The 25,448-nt window shown below is 39.2% G+C and overlaps 1 protein-coding gene across 3 annotated transcripts; it reads right to left on the bottom strand.

The window, feature by feature from the left end:
* Nucleotides 1–15,235: 15,235 nt before the first annotated feature.
* TAC1 (tachykinin precursor 1) lies at nucleotides 15,236–25,178 on the bottom strand. Of its 3 annotated transcripts, none has more exons than XM_007122280.2 (7): nucleotides 24,918–25,175; nucleotides 24,314–24,445; nucleotides 23,180–23,276; nucleotides 22,661–22,705; nucleotides 22,161–22,184; nucleotides 20,645–20,698; nucleotides 15,236–15,838 (listed from the first exon to the last, which is right to left on the bottom strand). In XM_007122280.2, exons 2-7 carry the CDS (start codon nucleotides 24,434–24,436, stop codon nucleotides 15,789–15,791), a joined length of 393 nt encoding a protein of 130 aa, XP_007122342.1. In that variant the 5' UTR covers nucleotides 24,437–24,445; nucleotides 24,918–25,175; the 3' UTR covers nucleotides 15,236–15,788. The 3 variants fall into 3 exon arrangements, with proteins under 3 accessions (XP_007122342.1, XP_028345275.1, XP_023986338.1); XM_024130570.2 differs by lacking the exon at nucleotides 15,236–15,838 and adding an exon at nucleotides 16,608–16,983 and having other exon boundaries at nucleotides 24,918–24,970; XM_028489474.1 differs by lacking the exons at nucleotides 15,236–15,838; nucleotides 20,645–20,698 and adding an exon at nucleotides 16,381–16,983 and having other exon boundaries at nucleotides 24,918–25,178.
* Nucleotides 25,179–25,448: the final 270 nt, after the last annotated feature.

Below are 25,448 nucleotides of genomic sequence, written 5' to 3'. Positions count from 1 at the left end.
CGGGCTTCCCTGGCGGCGCAGTGGTTGGGAGTCCGCCTGCCGATGCAGGGGACACGGGTTCGTGCCCCGGTCCGGGAGGATCCCACATGCCGCAGAGCGGCTGGGCCCGTGAGCCATGGCCTCTGAGCCTGCGCGTCCGGAGCCTGTGCTCCGCAACGGGAGAGGCCACAACAGTGAGAGGCCCGCGTACTGGAAAAAAAAACAAAGAAACAAAAACTCCAGGGGCACCCAGTCTTGAGAGGGTGGGCAGGGGATGGCGGGCTCAACAATATTGTGAGAATTACCTTTAGGAGCTCATCCAGGTTCTCACAGAAAATATTGGAGAAAAATCCCCTGGTGCTTCCAGTAGGAGGAGGGGAAAAGGAGCCATTTTGAACAGGGCTTCCCTTCAGGTGAAACTAATTAACCACAGCCTAATTTACTGGGATATTATTAGAGCCTAACTGACCTGGCAGAAGGGAAATACACAACTCCAGCCCACTCTAGCCATCCTGTCCTATCTAAGTGGGGAGAAAACCACTGAGAAACTCTTGAGAAGTTCACAGTCCAGAGGCACAGGTTCACTAAACGCTGAGACCTAATCATAGGACTATAGAAAAACTGTCCTGTCCCCGTACCTCACCATTACATTACTAAAAGCATATTTCCAGAGTTTCCTTTTACCCAGTATATCATGTCTGGTTAGAAGAAAATTACAAGGCATACCAAATGGACCCTGGAGCACGGGTGATGGGCTCATGCAGGGTCCAGGAGAAAGATAGAGAAGATCTGAAATAGAGCTATAGCCATGGAAATGGACAGATGGGACAGCTGCCGGCAGCATGCAATATATTTTGGTCTGTATAATGAATGCATCTTTTACTGAGTTAGCTCAAAAAAGAGGCTTAAGATCATCATAGATGGAGCATTGTCTTTACAATATGCCAAGCCATCATTTGTAATTACTTTTATTTTCATGATGAAGGGGAGAATCAAAACACAGCTCTTTCTCAGGAAGAGCATAATTTTGAATAGTTGATATATATAATCTCAAACCAGACATTTAGAGTGTTCCTGTTTCCCTCAATAATCTTATGTTATTTACATTGAGTTCCTCTCTTTACATAAGGCTGTAAGCCTCGAAAATTGTTGTTTAAAATTTGGTGAGTGAGCAAGAACTTTTGGAGCTCATTAATCTCCATGCCCACAATCTCAGAAGCGTTGCCCTCAGAAATGTGCTGAATCCTGGTGCACCTTCTGTTCAGCTCAGTGGAGCTTGCAGCTGGGCCAGTGTTATGCAAACTGCTCAATTGCATGGATTTAGTGGTAGGCAGAATTCTAAGATGATCTCCAACCCTTGGGTGTGGGAGGGACCTGTAAATATGGTAGGTTATTACTCTTACGATTGGGTTACGTTACATGGCACAGCTGGATTTTAAAAAGGGAGATTATTCTGGACCTGACCCAATCAGATCAGGAATGAATGAAAAAGAAATGAGGGTCTTCTTGGAGAGAAGGATTCAACGTTTGGGAAATTTGAAGCATGAGAAGGATTGAACCTGAGAAAGATTCTCCATTGTTGGCTTTGAACATTAGTCGACCACATGGCAAGGAATACGAGCAGCCTCTAGTTGCTGAGACCATCTCTCAGCAAGGAAACGGACTTCAGTGCTACAACCTCAGGGAACTGAACTCTGCTACAACAACATGAGCTTGGAAGAAACCTTGAGATCCATTAGAGGTGCAGCTGGCTAAGAGCTTGATTTCAGCCTTGTGAGAACCTGAGCTGAGCCCCCCTCCACGATGTGCCTGGACTTCTACAAAGCTGTGAGCTAATTAATGGGATTTGTTTTAAGCCCCTAAATTCCTGGTTGTTCATTATATAGCAGTAAGACCTAAAGTAGATTCTCAACTTGAAATTGGTCTGCGTTTAAGAAATGCTAATAAATCATGTCCTCACCACTACAACCAAATAATTATCTCAGAAAACAAGAGGAAGAGTGCCCTCTCTTTACTGACTCATTGCCTCTGAGGGGTGATGGGACTTCTCTGGATATCAGCTTCCTCAGCCATAAACAAGACAGCTAGGTAAGATGCTATCTGGTTTCTCTAATTCAAACATTCTATAATTTTCTTCTGACCACTGCTCCCTATAACTGATAAAATGAAAGTTATTGCTAGGAGAGTGATTCCATTCATTGCTCACAAGGAAAGGAGGAAGTGTGATGGCTGGAAATAATGCTGTGGTGCTTGGTGAAGGTATGGTTTTATTTTTCTATCCCTACTCCTGGGCTTGCTCACCTGTGCTGCACTTTTGAGGCAGACATGGAAACCTATAGGTTCAGATTCTGAACAAACATTAAAACCCTTACAGAAGGCTTGGCCCTTATTACGGGATTTATTAACGTAAGTCTTAAAAGTTAATGTGTCATGTTTTAGGACTATCATCTTAAGCAGAATTATCCTTACATTATTTTATTTAAAACAAAACAAACAAGAACAAATTGCACAAAACAAGAAAACAAAAACAGGTCAGTTTTGATCCATTCAGGATATATTTTATTGCCTCTGCTTCATGGAAGAGCAAATATACAATTTATTTTCAGTGTAAGGAAGACTCTTTTGCCACTACTCTGGACGTAAAACTGTGTGAGAGGCTCCTCACACCAACTCACGGCCGAGAAAGAATAATAATGATCATTGTATATATTTTTTAAATTTATTTATTTATTTATTTATTTTATTTTTGGCTGCGTTGGGTCTTCATTGCTGCACGTGAGCTTTCTCTAGTTGCAGGCAGCGGGGGCTACTCTTCGTTGCGGTGCGCGGGCTTCTCATTGTGGTGGCTTCTCTTGTTGCAGAGCATGGGCTCTAGGCACGCAGGCTCAGTAGTTGTGGCACGCGGGCTCAGCAGTTGTGGCTCACGGGGCTCTAGAGCACAGGCTCAGTAGTTGTGGTGCACGGGCTTAGTTGCTCCGCGGCATGTGGGATCTTCCCAGACCAGGGCTCAAACCCGTGTCCCCTGCATTGGGAGGCAGATTCTTAACCACTGAGCCACCAGGGAAGCCCATGATCATTGTATTGATCTGAAAGGCAGGCTTCCTGACTCCAAATTGCACAAAACAAGAAAACAAAAACAGGTCAGTTTTGATCCATTCAGTATATATTTTATTGCCTCTGCTTCATGGAAGAGCAAATATACAATTTGTTTTCAGTGTAAGGAAGAATCTTTTGCCACTACTCTGGACGTAAAACTGTGTGAGAGGCTCCTCACACCAACTCAGGGCCGAGAAAGAATAATAATGATCATTGTATATATTTTTAAAATTTATTTATTTATTTATTTATTTTATTTTTGGCTGCGTTGGGTCTTCATTGCTGCACGTGAGCTTTCTCTAGTTGCAGGCAGCGGGGGCTACTCTTCGTTGCGGTGCGCGGGCTTCTCATTGTGGTGGCTTCTCTTGTTGCAGAGCATGGGCTCTAGGCACGCAGGCTCAGTAGTTGTGGCACGCGGGCTCAGCAGTTGTGGCTCACGGGGCTCTAGAGCACAGGCTCAGTAGTTGTGGTGCACGGGCTTAGTTGCTCCGCGGCATGTGGGATCTTCCCAGACCAGGGCTCAAACCCGTGTCCCCTGCTTTGGGAGGCAGATTCTTAACCACTGAGCCACCAGGGAAGCCCATGATCGTTGTATTGATCTGAAAGGCAGGCTTCCTGACTGTTAACTAACTAGTTTTGTGCTTCAACTTAATGGATATTAATGACTCATTGCACTTAGTGATTCCAGTTTTCCCATAAGTTAATAAAATTTCCTGAATGAAATTCTAAATTAAATTCTAAATTTCCTGAATTGTAATATCTTTATACCCACCTAACTGTGATTTGGGGCTCCTATTAACAGAACAATCTTTTTTTAAAAATTAATTAATTTTATTTTATTTAGTTTTTTGGCTGCGTTGGGTCTTCGTTGCCGTGCGCAGGCTTTCTCTGGCTGCGGCGAGCATGGGCCACTCTTTGTTGCAGTGCACAGGCTTCTCATTGTGGTGACTTCTCTTGCTGTGGAGCACGGGCTCTAGGCTGCAGTTCCCACTTTAGTACCAGTTTCACATGATTTTTCTTAATTTCTTGCAGCATCTTTCATTAATTTAAAAGCATATTTAAAAATATTTTCCCTTTAAAAATATTTTAAGATGGTGTGAGGCTAGATGATTTGGGGCTCTCTGTTATTCCATATTCCTGGAAATTGAACAAAGCTCTTATTTTTTTCCTTGATGGCTCAGTGTTTGTCTTAATTCATTTCACTGGGTTCATTTTTAATTTTTCTTGGTTAGGAAGCTAAGTTGGAATATTTTAGTTGTACATAGACTGTCTTCACTTCCCTCAATTTCAGTAGGTTTCAGGGAGGGGAGGAGCATACCATACATGCAAACTGCTCTTCTTTACCAGAACTTATGTCTCCATTTCTGATTGGTCTTCTTAAATCCTAAAATTTGCTAGTCAGCCTCTCTGTCAAATAGATAGTTATCAGTAAATGCACATGAAATAAAATAGGGAAGATGTTCAGTCATTTTAAAATTGCAGTGAATCTCGTGTTAAAGAACATTTTATAATTTGTTGGTTATAGGAGTCTAACATGAAACAGCAATCCATCATTCACCGGCATTCAATATACTGACGATTAAAAGACAAAACTGAGTTCAGGGACTCCTCCTCCGTCTCTCAGTGCTCATCACAAAGCCTGATGCCCAGCCAACATTCAATAAATGTGCCATCAAAGAACAGTGTTTGAATGAATGAACTAATGAATGACAGAGAGCAGTGTTAGCAACTACAATAAAATATCAGACATGAGGTGGATCACAACAAATTTGTTATTAATAATAGCTAAAATTCTAAGGTCGTGAAATTTAAAAAGGAGAAAAGTTAAGGTAAAAAATAACATCATTTTGATTTACTTGTATTCCCTTATATTTTCTCGAGCATGAGTTTTTATTTTTTTTAAATTTCTTATTTAACTATAGTTGATTTACAGTATTGTGTTAGTTTTAGGTGTATGGCTTCAGATTCTATTCCATTATAGGTTATTACAAGATATTAAATATAGTTCCATGTGCTATATAGTAAATCTTTGTTGTCAGTTTTATATATTGTAGTGTGTATGTATTAATCCCATACTCCTAATTTACCCACCCCCCCTTTCCCCTTTGGTAACCATAAATTTCTTTCCTATGTCTGTATGTTTCTGTTTTGTAAATAAGTTGATTTATATATATTTTTAGACTCCACAAATAATATCATATAATTGTCTTTCTCTGCCTGACTTACTTCGCTTAGTATGATAATCTCTAGGTCTGTCCATGTTGCTGCAAATGGCAATATTTCATTCTTCTTTACAGCTGAGTCATAGTCTATTGTATGTATATATACCACATCTTCTTTACTCATTCATCTGTGTATGGACATTTAGTTTGCTTCCATGTCTTGGTGCATATATCTTTTTTGAATTAGAGTTTTTGTTTCTGGATATATGCCTAGGAGTGGGATTGCTGGATCATATGGTAGCCCTATTTTTAGTTTTTTAAGGAACCTCCATACCGTTCTCCATAGATAATCTCTAGGTCTGTCCATGTTGCTGCAAATGGCAATATTTCATTCTTCTTTACAGCTGAGTCATAGTCTATTGTATGTATATATACCACATCTTCTTTACTCATTCATCTGTGTATGGACATTTAGTTTGCTTCCATGTCTTGGTGCATATATCTTTTTTGAATTAGAGTTTTTGTTTCTGGATATATGCCTAGGAATGGGATTGCTGGATCATATGGTAGCTCTATTTTTAGTTTTTTAAGGAACCTCCATACCATTCTCCATAGGGGCTGCACCAATTTACATTCCCACCAACAGTGTGGAAGGGTTCCCTTTTCTTCACACCCTTTCCAGCATTTATTATTTGTAGATTTTTGGTGATGGCCATTCTGGCTGGTGTGATGTGATACCTCATTGTAGTTTTGACGAGCATGAGTCTTTTGAGGGTAGCATTATTGAGAATTGTTCATAATCTTCAGAATGTTCTGTCTGTTTTGCAGTCTTCCATCTGGGATTGTGTCACACTTTTGTGAATATCATGCATCATGGTCCCATGGGCAGTCCTTTTTGAGAGCCACTGAAATATATCATTTCAGTTGACCTAATGAATTATAATATAAATCACACAGGAAAAGAAACTAGTTACAGTTTTTTAAAAAATGAGTGGTAATTATTTATCATATATTACATAAATAATTTGCTATTTGAGAGAGCACTTTCCTTATGTTTCACTAGTTTCTAAAATATTTGGACAAACACGTATCTAGAAATGTTTCTACATTAGTTTCTTCTCTTGAAATCAAGATAATTATGTCCACAAGCTTGTAAGAAGTTCTTATAAAGTTTTGGGAGAGTGAAAGGACATGACATTCTCTCATACATCATTTCTATAATTTTGAGGAAAACCTAGACAATGTAAGGTGCAAAGTGAAAAGAAAAAAGAGATAGACACATTTGAAAATAAACAACAAGGACTTTTTAATGTTATTTATGCTATTTTTGGTTAATAGAACTTTCTGACAGTCTTTTTTAAAAAATTAATTAATTAATTTATTTATTTATTTTTGGTTGTGCTGGGTCTTTGTTGCTGCTCGCGGGCTTTCTCTAGTTGTGGTGAGTGGGGGCCACTCTTCGTGGCGGTGCATGGGCTTCTCACTGCGGTGGCTTCTCTTGTTGCGGAGCATGGGCTCTAGGCAGTAGTTGTGGCTCGTGGGCTCTAGAGCGCAGGCTCAGTAGTTGTGGCACACGGGCTTTGTTGCTCCGCGACATGTGGGATCTTCCTGGCCCAGAGCTTGAACCCGTGTCCCCTGCACTGGCAGGTGGATTCTTAACTACTGTGCCACTAGGGAAGCCCCCTGAAAGTCTTAAAAAAAAAACTACTAGTATTTGAAGGGATCCCCAAGGTTGTTTCATTTTCTGGGTCAACTGTAGAGAGGACAGAGTATCTTCATTTATTACTGAATAATAGAAGAAATAAATAGTTAACATAGAAAGATGGTATGCATAAAATATAATCTATCCTGGATGTTAAGGGAAAGACATTGGCATATCTTCACTAATGTATGACACTGAAGACACACCATTAATAATAAATCATGATGATGATACAAGGGAAAGTATAGTAACCATCTAAGAGCATAGATAAGATCCTGTTCAGAGCCATCTTACACTTTTTAAAAAATAGGGTGTTCCTTTGTTTCTTCCATGGCATATGTTCCCATTGGGTATTTAATATTGGAGATGCTCATCCACTCTTTGAAGTTTTTGCAAGGCTGTCTTCTATAGTTCAGAAGCACCTTCTTGTTTTTCATTAATAAAAAAAATTCTAGTCCTCTTGATGTAGTTGTTTGCTATGAAAAAACTCTTTAAAATGATAATCTAACACTTTGTTACTCTAATCTTTTTCAAGCCCTTATTGAATTTCTGGCAACTCAGAAGTTCCAATACATGCTTAGTTTTTCAGTTCTGAAACCGAGTCCTTGTAAAGCTAAGATCCTCTGCCAAGTTTATGATTAACCTCTCTATCCAAAACTTTATTCCCTTTCTTGTCCTGTACCTGTTCCCCCTCAAGATTGAAGAGTATCAAAGAAAAGGGGGGATTGAAACCGAGCAGAACCCTGCAGGCCCCTCCTGGGTACAAAAGCCTCCTAGATATTCCTAGAGTTCCAAAGGGCAGATTCAAACAGTTACTAATTAGGGAAGTGTGGAAATGCCAAAACAAAGGAAAAGCAGTATAGAAACAATAATGCAGTGATAAAGCAGAGTCCTAGTTCCTCCTCAAGGAATATACATAGCAATCTGATATATCTTTGAGTTCATTTATAGGAACTAAGGCCCCCCATCCAGGTGGAAGATGGTAACTTCAGGCTGAGCACAAACACATAGACCCCAGACTGGTTGGAACCAAAAGGCTGATGACTGGGACTGGTGGAACACCACCCTATTACCTCACCACCAACCAATTAGAAGAAAGTCATGCATCCTGCAGCCCTCTCCCCAAAATTTGCCATTAAAAACACTTCCCTGAAGACCATTGGAGAGTTTGGGTCTTTTGAGCTGAGCTTCTGTACTCCTTGTTTGGCCTTTGCAGTAAACCTTTCTCTGCTCCTAACTCAACATTTCAGATTGTTTGGCCTCACTGTGCATCGGGCACATGAACTTGGGTTCAACAACAGTTCCATTGAGATTTTAGAAAATATCCCCTTCCAAATCCTTGCACACAGTTGGTAGGAAAATTTGCAAAGTAGTGCGGCTACTATACAAAAAATTATGGAGAGTCCTCAAAAAAATTAAAAAGAGAGTAACCATGTGATTCAGCAACCCAACTTCTGGGTATTTATCCAAAAGAATTGAAATCAGGATCTTGAAGACATTAGCACTCCTATGTTCATTGCAGAACTATTCACAATAGCTAAGGATGTGGAAACAACTTAAATGTCCACAGATAGATGAATGGATAAAGAAAATGTGGTATGTACACACAATGGGATACTATTAAGCCTTCCAAAAACAGGAAATTCTGCAGTATGTGACAACATGGATGAACCTTGAGGACATTATGCTAAGTGAAATAAGCCAGTCAAGAAAGACAAATACTGCATGATTTTACTTCTATAAGGTATCTAAAGTAGTCAAATTCATAGAAGCAAAGAGTGGAATAGTGGTTGCCAGGGGTTGGAGGGAGGGAGAAATGGGGAGTTACTAATCAATGGGCATAAAGTTTCACTTAAGCAAGATACATAAGCTCTAGAGATCTGCTGTATATCTTCATTCCTATAATTAACAAGAATGTATTGTACACTTAAAAATTTTTTAAGAGGGTAGATCTCTTGTTGTGTTCTTATGTTAATAAAATAAAAATTAAAACATCAAATTATTAAAATAAAAATCAATGTTCCATTGCTGAAAAAAAATGCCATTACATTACAGTGGGTAGTTGAGGATTTATTTAAATAAAATGGTAATGTAACCATCTAAGCTAGTCTCCTTATCACTTTACATGCTTTGTCATCACGTACAGCAAATATTCTGGAGAGGTGATTTTGGTATCTCTTTAAGATATTTAATAATAATGCTGCTGAACTGACCTACTTGAATATTTAAGTGGAGAAAATATCAGGACTCCTAAATATCAAAGCTGCTCTTAAAGAATAAAAATGTAACCATTGTGGATGTTTATAAAGAGCTGATACAGATTCTGGAAGCAATTTCCAGTGTTCTAAGGGTATAGTGAATAATGTCAACATCGTGGAACTAAGTCCATAAACCTCAAGGTGACTCCTTTGGAAAGGAAATAATTCATCTGATGGATGGACCATAGTTCAAAAAATTTTCCCTAGTTTCTGGGACTATATTTGCCTTTATGTTCATTGATGATTTCTCAAGTGGTTGTGACAGGACAGTGTGGAAAGGGAGGCTTGGGACCAAAGGGAGGCTTGAGGCACTTACTGCTCAGCTGGAAAAAAACTGAATTAGAGTGATCAAAATAAGATTCATAAGCATGACCTTGGTTCTTGAAACTTGCCTTCTTTATCTTCCCATAACCAGATCCTTCCATCATTAAAACCTAGATTAAATACCACCTCCTCTTTTATTCATTCATTTCTTTTTTCCCCCATTCAGCAAGTATGAGCACCTGCGATGAGCCAGCACTATTCTAGATATAAGGGTTTACCAGAAAGCCAGAGGGAAATGGTCTCTGCCATCACAAGGCTAATCACACTTTATTTGTATCACTCTTATAGCAATCACTACAGTTTAGTTATTTGGGCATATCTCATCCTCCCATAAGATAGTGAGTGCTTTGATGTCAGTATCACTGTCTAATTTACTTATCACAATGTTTTACAGCTAAAAGACAATTGACAAGTGGTGAATGAATGGACAGTGAATGAATAAATAGGTGAGTGAATGAACCAATTTTTCTGACCTATTATGCCTGAGTAATGCAACATAATTTTTACTTTTCTGAATTGGTACAAAAGAAACCCAACCTCCATCATTATGGGTTGGAGTCACATAAAATTGGCATCAAGGAGGCCATTACAATGGAATTTTTAAAAATCCAAATGTATTTCTGTGGAATTATAGAATACATTTTCATAGCCTAACATAACTGAATCAGGATTTTAAAAAGGCTACAAATGCAGAATGATGTATTTATGTAATAGACTTATTACCTGTTTAGAAGAGGCCATTAATGTGTATTAAGAAAGAATACCACTATATGAAATAGCCATAGAGGAAGTTTTTTAACTTCCTTAAATATTTCTTTATGCAAAATAATGACTCAGTAAAGTAAAGATTAGAAATTAACTCCATACTTTGGTTTATTTTAGAAAATAGTTTTCTTACATGTAGGTAAACTAGCTTTGAGGAAGAAGATTACACTGGAAGATATTTTAAAGAATCAAGATTAATACAAAGTTTAAGGAATTGATGGAATGTAATATCTGCTGGAAATGTCCTCTATTGAGGTACATTCCCTCCTCTTTGAGGAGTTGTCAATTTGGGGTTTATTTCTCTCTCTTTTTAGCTTTTAATGTCTTCCCATAATTTTTGCCCCAACAACTGTCTTCCTACCAACAGTGTACAAGGGTTCCCTATTCTCTGCATCCTAGCCAACACTTGTTATCTCTTGTCTTTTTGACGACAGCCATTCTAACAGGTGTGAGGTGATATCTCATTGTGGTTTTGATTTGCATTTCACTGATGATTAGTGATGTTGAGCATCTTTTCATGTACCTGTTGGCCATCTGTATGCTTTGTTTGGAAAAATGTCTATTCAGGTCCTCTGCCCATTTTTAAATTGTATTATTTGGTTTTTGTTTATTTTTGTTTTGTATTTTATTTTTTTGCTGTTGAGTTTTATGAGTTCTTTATGTATTTTGGTTATCAACCCCTTATCAGATACCTAATTTGCAAATGTTTTCTCCCATTTCACAGGTTGCCTTTTCATTTTGTTGATAAGTTTGATGTAGTTCCAATTGTTGATTTTTGCTTTTGCTGCTTGTGCTTTTGGTGTCATATCCAAAAATCATTGCCAAGACCAATGTCAAGGAGATTTTCCCCTATGTTTTCTTCTAGGAGTTTTATGGTTCAAGGTCTTACATTTAAGTCTTTAATCCATTACAAGTTATTTTTTGTGAGAGGTGTAAGAGAGGTGTCCAATTTCATTTTTTTACCGTGAGTATCCAGTTTTCCCAGCACTATTTATTGAAGAGACTATCCTTTCCCCATTGAGTATCCTTGGCTTCCTTGTCAAATATTAGTTGACTATGTGTGTGGATTTCTTTCTGGGCCCTCGATTCTGTTCCATTGGTCTACGTATCTGTTTTTGTGCTGGCATTATATTGTTTTGAATACTACAGTTTTGTAATATAGTTGGAAATCAGGAAGTATGATGCCTCCAGCTTTGTTCTTCTTTCTCCAGATTGCTTTGGCTATTTGGGGTCGTTTGTGGTTCCATACACATTTTTGGATTGTTTTCCTATTTCTGTGAAAAGTGCCCTTGGAATTTCGATAAGGATTACCTTGAATGTGTAGATCACTTTGGGTAGTATGGATATTTTAACAATATTAATTATTCCAATCCATGAGCACAGACTCTTTTTCCATTTATTTGTGTCATCTTCAATTTTTTTCATCAGTGCCTTATAGTTTTCAGTGTACAGATCTTTTGCTTACTTGGTTAAATTTATTCCTAAGTATTTAATTGTTTTTGATGCTATTGTAAATGGGATTGTTTTCTTTATTTCTTTTTCAGCAGAATAGTTGTTATTATATATAAATACAAGATTATTTTTGTATGTTGGTTTTGTATTCTGCAACTTTACTGAATATATTAGTTCTAACAGTTTTGTGGTGAAGTCTTTAGGGTTAGGTTGGTCTTATTAAATGCAGTCCCTGAATCCTGTCCCATGACTAATGCAGCATAAGTTTCCTATAACTTCCGAGAATCAGAACTGTGAACAATTCTCAGAATTGTTTTGACAATAGTTCTACAAATAGTGGAACTTTGACTGACCTTCATCAATCTAACATGTGAATTCTTTAGGCTGTCTGCTCTCCTGCAGAACAGCCATCTTGAGCAATTCACCTGTTGTGATGGTTTTTATAAAGGCTTATGCTAACAGCTTTTAGGTGGTTTTTCTTCTTTCACAAATTCATAATTTGGCTGAATATTATTTTCCTTAAGAACTTTTAGATTTTGTTTTTGGATCTCATGGCACCCAGTCTTGCTGATGAGAAGTCCGTTCTGCAGTGGTCAATTCCCTATTCTGGGGTTAGCACCTTCCTTTGCAGCCTCTGCATTTTCCTGCCAGGACCACGGCTTACAGCTGTGGCTTCCCTGTGCTTTCTTTTTCCAGAAACTGTGTAATTTCTGGTCCACCAAAAGTCCTTTCTCTGTTTTTCACAAATCCCAATGTAATTATTAATTTCTTTTAAAAATGTATGTACCTTTAAAAAAATTCTTATAATGATTTGGTGTTAAAAGGGGAGATTTCAGCATGTGCTCAAGTTGAAATAAGATTAATTTTGTTTGTTTCTTTGGATGGATCCACATGAAACTATATCCTTTGGGAGTAGAATTGGTGTTCAGATAAGGACTTTTATTTTTACTCTCTACATTTCTCTATTTGAATTTCTGCTTATGAGTTTCCTTTGGATTCAAAATAATGGGGTACTTGATGTATTGAGCATCTTCCTTTCCCACCTCCCAATGTGCTCACCAGCTTTCTCCACCAGCTTTGGTGCCCTGTCTGTGCAGCTTTCCAGTGTGGACAGCACCCAGGGCTCTGAGCCCTTTGTTTTCCGGGTGGGTTTACCCAATGGAGGCAACAAGAGCAGCTCAGACACGGGGAGGAGATTGAGGTTGGGGCATTTATTCACTGACCTCCCCACTCTCTCCCCCATACTGATTATCCTGTGTTGGTTCGTCCTCCCTTGAAGACAACAGCTAGCTGCCAGGTGGCCCTTGGCACATAGAGACCCTCACTTCCTCATCTTGATCCTTTAGGCCTAGAGATCACAGTGGCTCCAAGAATGTTAGCCTGGAGACCACATTCCATTGCTGGCTTCTCTACATCCTGCCCACACCTTTGTGATTAGTCCCTTTATTAAATCTTCCTCTAATGACTCAGCCTGAGTGTCATTTATTTTTGCCCTGGATCCTCACCAAAACAAAACCAAAATCAAAAAACAAACCCCAAACCAAAGCAATAAAGTATTGTGGTAACTTAACTCTACAGATTGATCTTTTTGCTGTTTTGTAACAGAGTAAAAGTATTTTAGAAAGAATATGGGTGAAGAAAACTCATTTTAGTTGAAGGAAGTATGCCACAGAGGGGAAGTAACAATAAATATTTCATGAGTACAAACTTCAAGCTGAAGTCACTGTCTTTCCTGCTCAGCGGTTGCTAGGTTTCTGGGCCTGGAGGGAGAGCAGACAGGAGTGTGGCCTGGCAGACAATGGTCTTCACCCAGCACTGTTCAGTCCTGCTGCAGAGATTTATAGAATCTCAGAGAGGGATGGGGCTGTGGGGACTGTCTAGTGCAGTGATGCACAGCACCAAGTGCCACTCTATTTGTGAGATGGCCCCAGATTTAATTTGTGTGGTAACTATTTAGAAACTACCCATGCTGCTACTACTTCTTCAGTGTGTCTATAAAAACCATTTTAGTGGCTATCATATAGTGTTAATTTTCTCTTTGGGGATTTTGGAGAGTAGCTAACAATGGCATCAGGTAACATTCACAGAATGCTCGCTGTGTGTTGGAGATGGTGCTCAAAGCTTGACACGCATCATGTCCCACGACCCTCACCTAAGCTCTGTGTGGCTACTGTCCACTGCGTAGAGTGGTGTATGATAGTAGTGGACAGCATCATTAGTCCAGTTTTACTGATGATGAAAACAAGGCAGAAAGAAGTTAAGGGACTTGCCCATCATCACACAGCCATTAAGTGATGGAGTAGTTTGACTCTGAACCCTGCACTCTTATCCATTACATGGTTCCTTCCTGTTAAAACATCTATGCAGAAAAATATATGTACATACAATGCAGAAATACTGCTTTGTGCCTAACGACATACCATATATGTTGTTTCATGTCACTAAACACACCATAATGCCATTTTAAGTGACATCATAGTATTCAGTTGTGTCACTATGCCAGTTTGCTTCATCAATCTCATTGTTATTTCTGCCTAATAATTCTTTTCTAATCCTGACTCCTCTCATATTATAATCTCCGACCCCAACATTTCCTTGAGCTTCATATCCTCAATTGTAAAATGATGATAATAATAATACTTCCTTCAATGAGTGATTAAATATATATTATGAAGTTATTGTTATTATGATGATTCTATGTTACAATTGTGGGTTTAACGTTGATCAACAACAGTCACCAATCCAGAATAAACTCACAGAGTCTTATTTCACTGAGCAATGCTTGTCCTGAGTTGTTTTACCACTTGTCAATATTTCACACTCTCTTATGCAATCAGAAAATGATTCCAAGGACACTTAGCAATGCTTCCCCTTAAATGAATACACAAGAGCTTCCCTCTGATTGCCCTATATTTCTGATACATATGCTTCTGCTGGAGTGTTAAGGGCACTAGCAATTCACAGGCAGTTCTTAGATATGCAAGAAAGAGGCTCTTATCTTTGTTATGGGGGTGATGCCATATTATCAGCTCCCTATCTTTCTGTATCATCCTCCAGTGACCTTTGTGAGAGTTTGGTTTGGTGTCTTGATTCTAGTGAGACTCAAAACACTGCTGCATTTATTCCTGGGCTTTAAACGGGCTGAAATGGTAGTGTGCTGATGTTATACACAACAAGGAAATAACCAGTGAAATGCATCTTTAAAATAGATTATCCTGTTTGTAAAAGGGAATCATAAGCACATATAAACAGAATTGAGCCTAAACTGTTTTGGGGACCAGAATGTAATTGTTTTCTCCATGAATGATCCTGTGCCAAAAGTGTGTGTGTGAGAGAAACTGGGATTACATTTTGGTCATTTTCCTTAAGAAAGAGAGATTTAGTAGTTTTCTGTTTCAGTATTTAGCAGCCAAAAACAGCTTGGAACATATTTCATCTGCTAAAAGAAAGGTTGCTGTTTGACATAAATGTTAATGAAAGAATAAGACCCAATTCTCAAGATATTTTTTCTTTTATTTAAAATGTAAACTATCACAACACATTGTACAATAAAATAAAGACCTTAGAATCACATTAAAACTTTTAAAACATCTCTATATAGTCACAAAACATGAAACATGCTGCAGGGATACAAACACAGTTTGGTACCAAGTCTCAGTACACTTTCACCATGAAAACAAATGGAGAAGCACAGCCTATCTGTGAGTTTCCTTTCTTAAGTAGTAGCTGATGTGACTGCTGCCAACAAAGAGAAATGGTTTCTTTCTTTGGAGACTATATCTCTGATAGGCTTTTACAACTTCATTGAATACTGTGCTTGGTTGAGAAATTACCACTGACTTCTACTTCTGAGCGAGTTGTCATATTAGAATTACAACACGCTTTTACAACACATATTGGCACAATATGAAAAATAAATACTTTTTGAGTTTTCAACTCAAAACAACAATTATTATTAAATAAATAATTATTCCTCATAGCGCATGTCTCATTTTATCTTGCCTTGGCCATTGACACAAATGAAGCTCAATGAATAACACGTTAGGTAGTTTATTTACGTCTTCTTTCATAATTCTGCATTGCACTCCTTTCATAAGCCGCTGAGAACAAAGATACTTAGATATGCAAGAAAGAGGCTCTTATCTTTGTTAGGGGGGTGATGCCATATTATCAGCTCCCTATCTTTCTGTATCATCCTCCAGTGACCTTTGTGAGAGTTTGGTTTGGTGTCTTGATTCTAGTGAGACTCAAAACACTGCTGCATTTATTCCTGGGCTTTAAACGGGCTGAAATGGTAGTGTGCTGATGTTATACACAACAAGGAAATAACCAGTGAAATGCATCTTTAAAATAGATTATCCTGTTTGTAAAAGGGAATCATAAGCACATATAAACAGAATTGAGCCTAAACTGTTTTGGGGACCAGAATGTAATTGTTTTCTCCATGAATGATCCTGTGCCAAAAGTGTGTGTGTGAGAGAAACTGGGATTACATTTTGGTCATTTTCCTTAAGAAAGAGAGATTTAGTAGTTTTCTGTTTCAGTATTTAGCAGCCAAAAACAGCTTGGAACATATTTCATCTGCTAAAAGAAAGGTTGCTGTTTGACATAAATGTTAATGAAAGAATAAGACCCAATTCTCAAGATATTTTTTCTTTTATTTAAAATGTAAACTATCACAACACATTGTACAATAAAATAAAGACCTTAGAATCACATTAAAACTTTTAAAACATCTCTATATAGTCACAAAACATGAAACATGCTGCAGGGATACAAACACAGTTTGGTACCAAGTCTCAGTACACTTTCACCATGAAAACAAATGGAGAAGCACAGCCTATCTGTGAGTTTCCTTTCTTAAGTAGTAGCTGATGTGACTGCTGCCAACAAAGAGAAATGGTTTCTTTCTTTGGAGACTATATCTCTGATAGGCTTTTACAACTTCATTGAATACTGTGCTTGGTTGAGAAATTACCACTGACTTCTACTTCTGAGCGAGTTGTCATATTAGAATTACAACACGCTTTTACAACACATATTGGCACAATATGAAAAATAAATACTTTTTGAGTTTTCAACTCAAAACAACAATTATTATTAAATAAATAATTATTCCTCATAGCGCATGTCTCATTTTATCTTGCCTTGGCCATTGACACAAATGAAGCTCAATGAATAACACGTTAGGTAGTTTATTTACGTCTTCTTTCATAATTCTGCATTGCACTCCTTTCATAAGCCGCTGAGAACAAAGATAAGGTAAAGGGTTTGTTAAGAAGATTCATTGACACAGTTAAACAGAGTTCAAGGCATACAGAAATTTATTTTAAATTCATAATTACTTTTTTCACTCCATTGAAGTATTTCTAAGAGTCTTATTTGCACATCTTCCAATCGGGCCTCAGTCTTTATCCTGATTGGAAGTGATCTGTCCACAGAATTCTTGGTTATTTTGGTCATCCTCATAGACTTGGTGCCCCCAAAGTGTATTTGCACAGTATACTGCAACATTGATTCTCCACAGCTTTCTCAAGCAGTGGTGGACACCATGGTGATTTATAGAAAGGACAATGCCTAAAGTAAACAGGAATAGTAGGAGGATGAAAGCAAAATGTGGGAGTTTTATTCTAGGACAGAGTCAACCAACTACAGGTCATGGGCCAAATCCAGCCCACCATCTTTTCTTGTAAATAATGTTTTATTGGAACACGGCCACACCCATTAATTTATGTATTGTCTATGCCTACTTTAACATTAAAATGGAAGACCTGAGTAGTTGCTACAGAGACTGCATGGCTCACATAGTCTAAAGTGTTTACTATCTGGCTCTTTACAGAATAAGTTTGCTGATTTCTGGTATAGGGGTACCTAATGGTGTGAGGGTCTCTTCCTATCTTGTGGCTTCCTCCCAATGATAGATTGTCCTTGAGACTAAAAACAATTTCATTGTCTATAAGTAGGGCAATTGAGCCATCTAAATACAACATAGTTTAACTTACCTCCTAGCACCCTAATGGCCTGTGAAAGATTAATCACTGCTTCCAAAGGTATTTAACATATAGCTAGCAAGTAACTTAAGTACTTTGACTATATGGACAGAAAAAAGTACCAAATTACATTATATTATATTATATTATATTAGTAAATATAATTTCAAAGGGGTCTGCAGCCACAAAAGGGTAAGGATCAGATTGCTGTGATCAAAATACTTAAGTATATATTTTCATCATTTTATCTAATACTTTATACACTTAGATTTACATTGTAGTCAAACTACTGTGCTTTTAAAAATTCAGCATGCATGTATAAAATGCTGAATTTAAATAGAAATAGTAGAAAGAATTGTGAAAGACATGTAGGAATCATAGATGCCACTCTAAACATTTTCTCAGTGAGAAGGAGTTGTTGAAAGAGTAGGTAGGTAGAGCCTCCAGTGTTACCACTTTCCCCTTTTACCACTGAGCAGGTTCTCATTAGCACAAGATTCCCTTAAGTGAGGTTAACAATAAGGAGAATGTTTTATGTCAATCATGCACACACTTCTGGGGTGGAATAGTCTGAGGCCCAATCTTGGCAATTCTGGAGGAAAGAAACAGTCCATTTCTGACCCTGGTTTGTTTGTAGGAGGAGGAGGATGATCAGCACAAGTTCAGTTCCTGACAAGCTTTCAGTAACATAATTTTGTTCCTCAGAGAAGGGAAGTGAATGCAAATGTAAACTAACCAAAGACATTAGTGATTGAGCTGAAATACAATGCTCTCTTGATTAGAAGCAGAGTTTCTTACCTGGTCCTTGAACCCTCTAAAACCATATGTAAATGTTTGTGTGTATGAGCTGATAAGGGTTTCTGATAAGGGTTTCTCTGGGAAGACACTTCCTACATTACTCAGATTGTCAAAGGGGTCTGTGACCACAACAGGGTAAGGATCGCATGGCTGTAGAAGGTGTCTATGATAACCTTGCCTCAACTGATTATATGAAAATGTACCCGATTGGGTATAAATTACATGTTTGCCCATTTTTTCCTTTTATATTTTCTTAACTAAAATGGAGGAGCAAAGATTTAGTCATAAATTGATTCTGATTCATACAGTGATTCTATTTAATATTATCTATAATTATATTATTTTAAGTACATTTAATAGCATCTAATTTATTCAAATTGCACATATCTATATAATTTGTAAAGTTAAGCATGTTCTGAAACCTTTTATCAATTCTGAAAATGGAAAGTTGTTGACTGGTGTGATTATCAAGAAAACCACAGGTATATAAGGGCTAGTGTACACTTCTGATACAAATAAAGCCAGTGTGGTTTAAACTTATATTCCATTTCCAAAAGCTGGAAGATAATACATACTAATAAAACAATTTTAGTTTTTCATTAGGTACACTGGTAACTTCTTTAAAATTTAAACTTGAGACGCCTCCAAATTACTGACGAAGAAATGCAAATGCAGTGTCTAAATCTGGAAGCTAGAGAACCAATATAAATAAGAGGATACGTTGGACTTCCCTGATGGCGCAGTGGTTAAGAATCCGCCTGCCAATACAGGAGACATGGGTTCGATTCCTGTTCCGCGAAGATACCACATGCCTCGGAGCAACTAAGCCCAGGGGTCGACAAAACTACTGAGACTGTGCTCTAGAGCCCTCAAGCCACAACTACTGAAGCCCCGTGCACCTAGAGCCTGTGCTCCGCAAAAAGAAAAGCCACCGCAATGAGAAGCCTGCGCACCGCAACGAAGAGTAGCCCTTGCTCACCGCAATTAGAGAAAGCCCGCGCGCAGCAATGAGGGCCCAATGCAGCCAAAAATAAAATGAAATAAAAAAAAAATACTAGGATACCTCATTTTTGCATGACTTTTTCAGATTAATTAAACCAGCATATCTTACTTACAGATTTTCAGGAAACCAGAAATATTCTAAATGGATAAGACAGGTGATGATTACTTTCTAATCAATTACATGATTAGTATTTTAATTCTAATTTCACTGAAGGTAAAATAAAGAGAATTTGAATAGCTTTCAAATAAACTATGAACTATAAGGCCTGAATGAGCTTAACAAAATATCAGTTTCTATGAAAATGATACAGGGGTTATTTAACCTTAAAAATACTGTGATGAATGAGTTAAGAAATTAGAGTTTTCAGATATATGCATATGGCTTTACATAGAAGATAGAAATTAAAGAAAAGAAAGGAAATATGCAGGCTTTACATTAAGTGAAAGAGTTGTTCAGACTTAAACTGGGTTATGAGGAGAATTGTGGCACTCCTTCTCTTTAAGGGTTTTATAGCCAGAACTGATTATAATCCTCTAGGATAATTTGATTGTGTTCCTTTTTGAAGGCATTGGAACAGACTATGTTACTCTCCTAGTCTTAAACATTCATCAGGGGGTTTAGAGTTTGAGCTTCTATAATATCATAAAGAGCAAGTGATTTGTAAAAATGGATTTGTTTGTTTTCGTTTATTTATTTTTGTGTTGGAAGACTGTCAGATTTAACCTTTCATAAGACTTTCCAATTACCTTGGTAACAAGTAAAATTATCGGTCTTATCTCCCCCCTCCCCCATCCCCCTTAGTTCAATAAGGTTAAATGTGGCTTATTGAACAGATGTAAGGGAAAGGGTATTAGACTAGCCCAAAGATTCAGGTTAGTTAATGATTAAATGTGGCAGACACTGGGAGTTTGAGAAGGATAGATTGATATTGTGGTGATATTAGCTCAATCATCTATAAATCCATTCTTGGATTTATTTATTGAAATTAGATTTTTCCAACATAAATACTCATTTTAATTTTATTATTCCTGTTTAGTACTTTGAAAAGAATGCCTTAGAGAAAATGGAAGTAGATTTAAGATACTATTTATTTGCAGTCATGGTTTTATACATACCAGAATTTAAAGCTCTTTTGCCCATTAGTCCAACAAAGGAATCTGTTTTATGCCCTGGAAAAATACATTTAGGGGTATTTTAATATGTATATCTCTGAGGAAATAAACTGTTATAACTAGTACCAAAAATAGCAAGCTTCCAAATATATGGCTATATAATAAATATATAATTATTTCAAGTTTTGGTGAGCCTGAAGAAATAAAGATTCCTAGTAAGTCTTATAAATGACACTAAATAAAAATAATACAATGAAAGCACTTTTCTCAATCTATATCTAAATATTAGCAAGTACACTTTATTCATATTCTATTTTATCTGTTTATATACAATGTTTTAAATATTGCTATTTGAGATAGCTTTGATGTTTAGGGAGTCAATTTCACATTTGTGTGACAGAAACATCAAAGCTTATTTCCTCATATTACTGAATATGTTGTATTTCTCAGGAAACTGAAGCTTAGTTAAATCAGATTCCTGTACCTGATGATTATAAACTTCTAAAGTTCACTATTGCTATTTTATTGGATTTTAAAAATATTTATTTTGGAAAAAGCACGTTAGTTTTGACATTAATAAAGTACATTTATTTTCATTACATGGAATTTTGCTATATATAATTCCCTTGAAAGTCAAGGGAATTTACTTTCCCAAGAAAGTAAATATGAATAAGATTTATTTACTTTCAAAGATGAAGCCTTTGGAAAGGATTATTATGTTAACTCTAGTGGGAGGATGTCTCTTGGTTTATACTATATTAGCTAAGAACACGGCTGCTATCTTAGTGTGGCCTCTACTCTGCTTCCAGTGAATCAAAATCCAAGTTGGAGTAAGTGAGTGGACCTTGGGATAAGTGAGTGTGATTAAGATGGACCCCTGGTACTTTCTACAACTTTATCTATCTTTACCTTTAGTATGGATTCTCTACTCAGACATTCACTCCATCCTCTTAATTGGCTGCTGAATTACTCTAATAAATGACATCATCATGGAATCCAGCATACTAAAATGAACTAGGAGATGCCTAAAAATGCTTGGATTTTTGTTTTTGCTTTTGTTTTTTTCAGTGGAAGTGGTGGGGTGGGGATGAGGGGAAAGGAATGTGTGATGGATTTTTACCCCTAGGATTGAAATTCTTATCTAAAACTAACAATTTACAGGAGTTAAAGGATTCCTCCCTCCCTCCCTCCCTCCCTTCCTTCCTTCCTTCCTTCCTTCCTCTCCTTCCTTTCTTTTTTTATTATCTCAGTTTCTATGGGTCAGGAATTCAGCAACAGTTCAACTGGGAGTTAAAGGATTTTTAATATAATGCATCCTTTTGGTAAGTATGATATGTTTAAACAACAGAGCTTTAAACATTCATGTTCTGGATGTAATATGAGTCTGCTCTATTCTTAAATTGTGTTAATTAAAAATATTAAGTTCTACATTACAACAGAAAATAAGTTATTATGTAAAGTGGAATTCAATCTAATTTACATTTGTATATGATAAATGTCAAAATAATTTGGAACTTACTTTTATGAGAGAGCTGGTCATGTCCTATAGAAAGAAAAATAAAATTAACAAACAATAGATTTGTTTTAAAGGAGCGACATTATATCTTTTAAAGAGAATTATAAAATAAATTGATTTTTAAAATAATGCAATATTTTCCATTCATGTACTATCCTGAGGAATATAGCAGAATCATAAATGCTATCCAAATTATTAATAATAAAAACAAAATATTTTAAACAAAAGGAATATTTTTAAGGGAATTCTGTGGGCCACAGATTCAAACTCAGGTCTGTGAGACTCCTGAGGCCTGAACTGCCCGGCCGTACCACCTCTCTTGTTTTCTTATAAGAGATACATCTTCAAGGCCGGTCAGCTTTGATGCTCAAGAGAGAGAGAGCAAACCCATCTCTTTATTCAATAGTCAACCAAGAATCTGTATTTCAGCCCACAAAAGACATTCTCCATTTTCATACATGTGCAGTCACAAGAGTAAAATAAAGATTTATAGAAATATTTACCATAAAGAGCCTGTAACAGGGCCACTTGTTTTTCAATTGAGGAATCTGACAAGAGACAAATTGACATTAACTGTTTACACGTTCCACTGATGGTGTGAGAATTCAAGAAAAGGAAATATTTCTATCATGAGACACTGGCAGCTAAATCTAATCTAACCCCAGTGGTCTAAAGTCAGTTTTCCACATGGACTGAGAACATTCTGATATCCCCTGGAGGCCCCGTGCCTTCCTGTTCTTTGTCAGTTTGGATCCTTAGTCAAGGAAGCACTTAGCTTAAGGTTGGTTCCTGTTCTTGGTGGTTTGGACCGATCTCTCCCTCCCTCCGTGGCATGTGTGTGTTAGCGGGGTGAGGACCAGAGTCGCGCTCCGGGAGATATACCCGTTTTAGGGTGGAAATCTCTGCTCATATAGATCAAGAGAGACTGCGTGCTCTGAGCATGAGCTAGGATTCCGGGGTGGGAGTGGCGTGTGGGGGGTGGTGCCCAGAGAGACAGAGAGGGTGATGGCTGCCCATCTCACCAGCATCCCGTTTGCCCATTAATCCGAAGAACTGCTGAGGCTTGGGTCTGCGGGCGATTCTCTGCAGAAGATGCTCAAAGGGCTCGGGCAGCTCCTCCTAGAGGACAGACGCACCGACAGGGGCGTGTAGGCAACCAGTGCAAGGCACCGGCAAACTAGAGTCATTCTGGTGGTGCGCTCCAGCCTGGGGCAAATCTTGGCGGTGGGGACAGGGCCAAGCCAGGTTTGGGGAACCAGCTCCGAGGCGAGAGGAGGCCGGACCTCCCCACACCTGGGCGTTGCCTCTCTCCACCCCTCCCCGCCCAATTCGTGTCCGGCGCCGCCGCCTCCCCGAAGCCTAGCCCTAACCAGTTAGCTGGAGGCTCGTCGTCTCCAAGCCCTGCTCGCTTTCCCCTCTTTCCTCCCATCCCGGGGAACCTCACTCATCTGCCGCTCAGCTACCGGACTTTGTTCATCTCTAGCTCGGGCTTTGGTGACTTTTCACCGCCCTTAATGCGAACGGGCGTGTGGGGCGGGGGGAGGGTAGGGAAGGTGACAGCCCTTTACAAGCGACTAACAGTGCGTGACTTTCACTGTTCCGGCGGGGCGCACTCCCTTGCGCGAATAGCCTGCGAGCAATCTAAAGGAAAACTTGCGGCTACGTGTCCAGGTCCGTAAAATAAAAGTCATGGCAGGAAGTTAGCCTCCTACCCACCTGCGACCCTGCAAGCCCCCAGCGCCTCGCCACTTGCCCCTGCGTCGGGCGCGCACTCCTCTGCCCCTGCCCCAGCATTTCCAAATTCCAGGTCCTTGCAGCTGGACCTGAGTCTCCGAAATCCGCGTTACCAGGGGATGAAACCTTGTGAGGTTTCCAGCCTTGTGAGGATTCCGGGATCACCTGGGAGGGTATTATTCCTCCAGAGAGTTCCCGAGACCCGACGATGCAGCCCTCGGGAGGAAACTTGGTTCTTGGATGCAAAATCTCGTGTGGGACCCAGGGGATGGCGTTCCTCTACATCCCTCCCGGCGCGCCTCCACCGCCTCTGGTTGCGGTCCCGGTGTCCGCTAGGATAACTAGGATGCTATCGCGGGGGGTAAGTGACACCTCCTAAGCCCATGAAGAACGGCGCGGGCCATCTTGGGACCGGGTCTCACCTTGATCTGGTCTCTGTCGGACCAGTCAGACCAATAATTCAGATCATCGTTGGCTCCCATTTCTTCTGCAAACAGTTGAGTGGAGACGAGAAAAAAGACTGCCAAGGCCACGAGGATTTTCATGTCGGATTTCTGGGAAGAGTGGAGAGAAGAGGCAGAGGAGAGAAAAAAATATATATGTATTGGGGGTGTCTATCCAAGAGTTGAAGCAGCAGAATTTTCGATCCCACAACGGAACTCAAGGTCGACTGAAACAAGATAAACCCCCTAAGGGCTAAAGTCCTGTCGGTACCCTTTAGGAAAGAGAATCAAGCCCTAAAGCTTCTCAAATCCTATTCTTCCTAGATCCTAGCTCCCCCAGCCCTCAACCCACCAATCCACACCTTCAAGCCAGGAGGCTCTGCGGGTGGAAGACAAAGAGGGACAAGGCACTTGGGATACCCGTCTCGCCGCCGTCTCCCTGCCGTCTCCCCGCAGTCCCCCCGCTGTCCCTCAGCTGTCTCTCCGCTGTCCCCCGCCGCAGCGGCCCATCCAGCCCTGCTAGACGCCGCCTCGGAGCGCTGCGCGGTGCAGAAAGCCCACCCGGCAGGGCGCAGACACTTACTGCGGCTGACCAGCCCTTGGGGTTCCTCGGCGGGTCCGAGCGCTCGCTGGGCGCTCGGCACTCTCTGTCGCAGCAGCTCGCGCTTTTGCCTGTTGGCTGCAGCGCGGTATTTATCCCAGGTTCGCCGAGCCTCGAGACCCACGTGACACGCTCCCCACGCGACTTTCTGCTCAATATTTAATTAGCCGCCTCCTCACCTTTCGCTTGCTTCTGATTGAGAGTTTCCGAGACGGCAATCCGTCGGTGCGCATAACATCTGGACCCAATTGGGTTAGAAATGACGCAATTATAGGAAAAATCGAGATCTCGCCATCCAATCCTCAGCGGCCTGTCTTCTTCCGTTTGCAGATCTGACGCCCCCTCCCCTCTTTTTCTTCAGAATGGGGTTCCATGACACCTGAGATTACTCATCAAAATTGAGCAAAGTGACTCATTCCTCAGACTTAGGCAACTTTTAAGTCCCTTGAGAGGGTAAGTTGCACTTCCAAGGATGGCCAAATAACTTCGGGTATTAAGATATTGTTGTCAAAA

This window comes from Physeter macrocephalus, chromosome 5, assembly GCF_002837175.3.
Source record: "Physeter macrocephalus isolate SW-GA chromosome 5, ASM283717v5, whole genome shotgun sequence".
In the NCBI taxonomy this organism is placed as follows: Eukaryota; Metazoa; Chordata; class Mammalia; order Artiodactyla; family Physeteridae; genus Physeter; species Physeter macrocephalus.
The sequence above is the reverse complement of the archived record's forward strand: the minus strand, read 5'-3'. Positions and strand labels throughout refer to the sequence as shown.

Bases quoted from the DNA above. Each gene is read 5' to 3' on its own strand.
- TAC1 (XM_007122280.2), bottom strand. From the start codon at position 24,436: ATGAAAATCCTCGTGGCCTTGGCAGTCTTTTTTCTCGTCTCCACTCAA. The intron at 22,185-22,660 runs GTAAATATTTCT...TTCTTTCTATAG, and splicing joins CCTGTTACAGGCTCTTTATG to GACATGACCAGCTCTCTCAT. The intron at 20,699-22,160 runs GTAAGTTCCAAA...GTATTTTTCCAG, and splicing joins TGACCAGCTCTCTCATAAAA to GGCATAAAACAGATTCCTTT.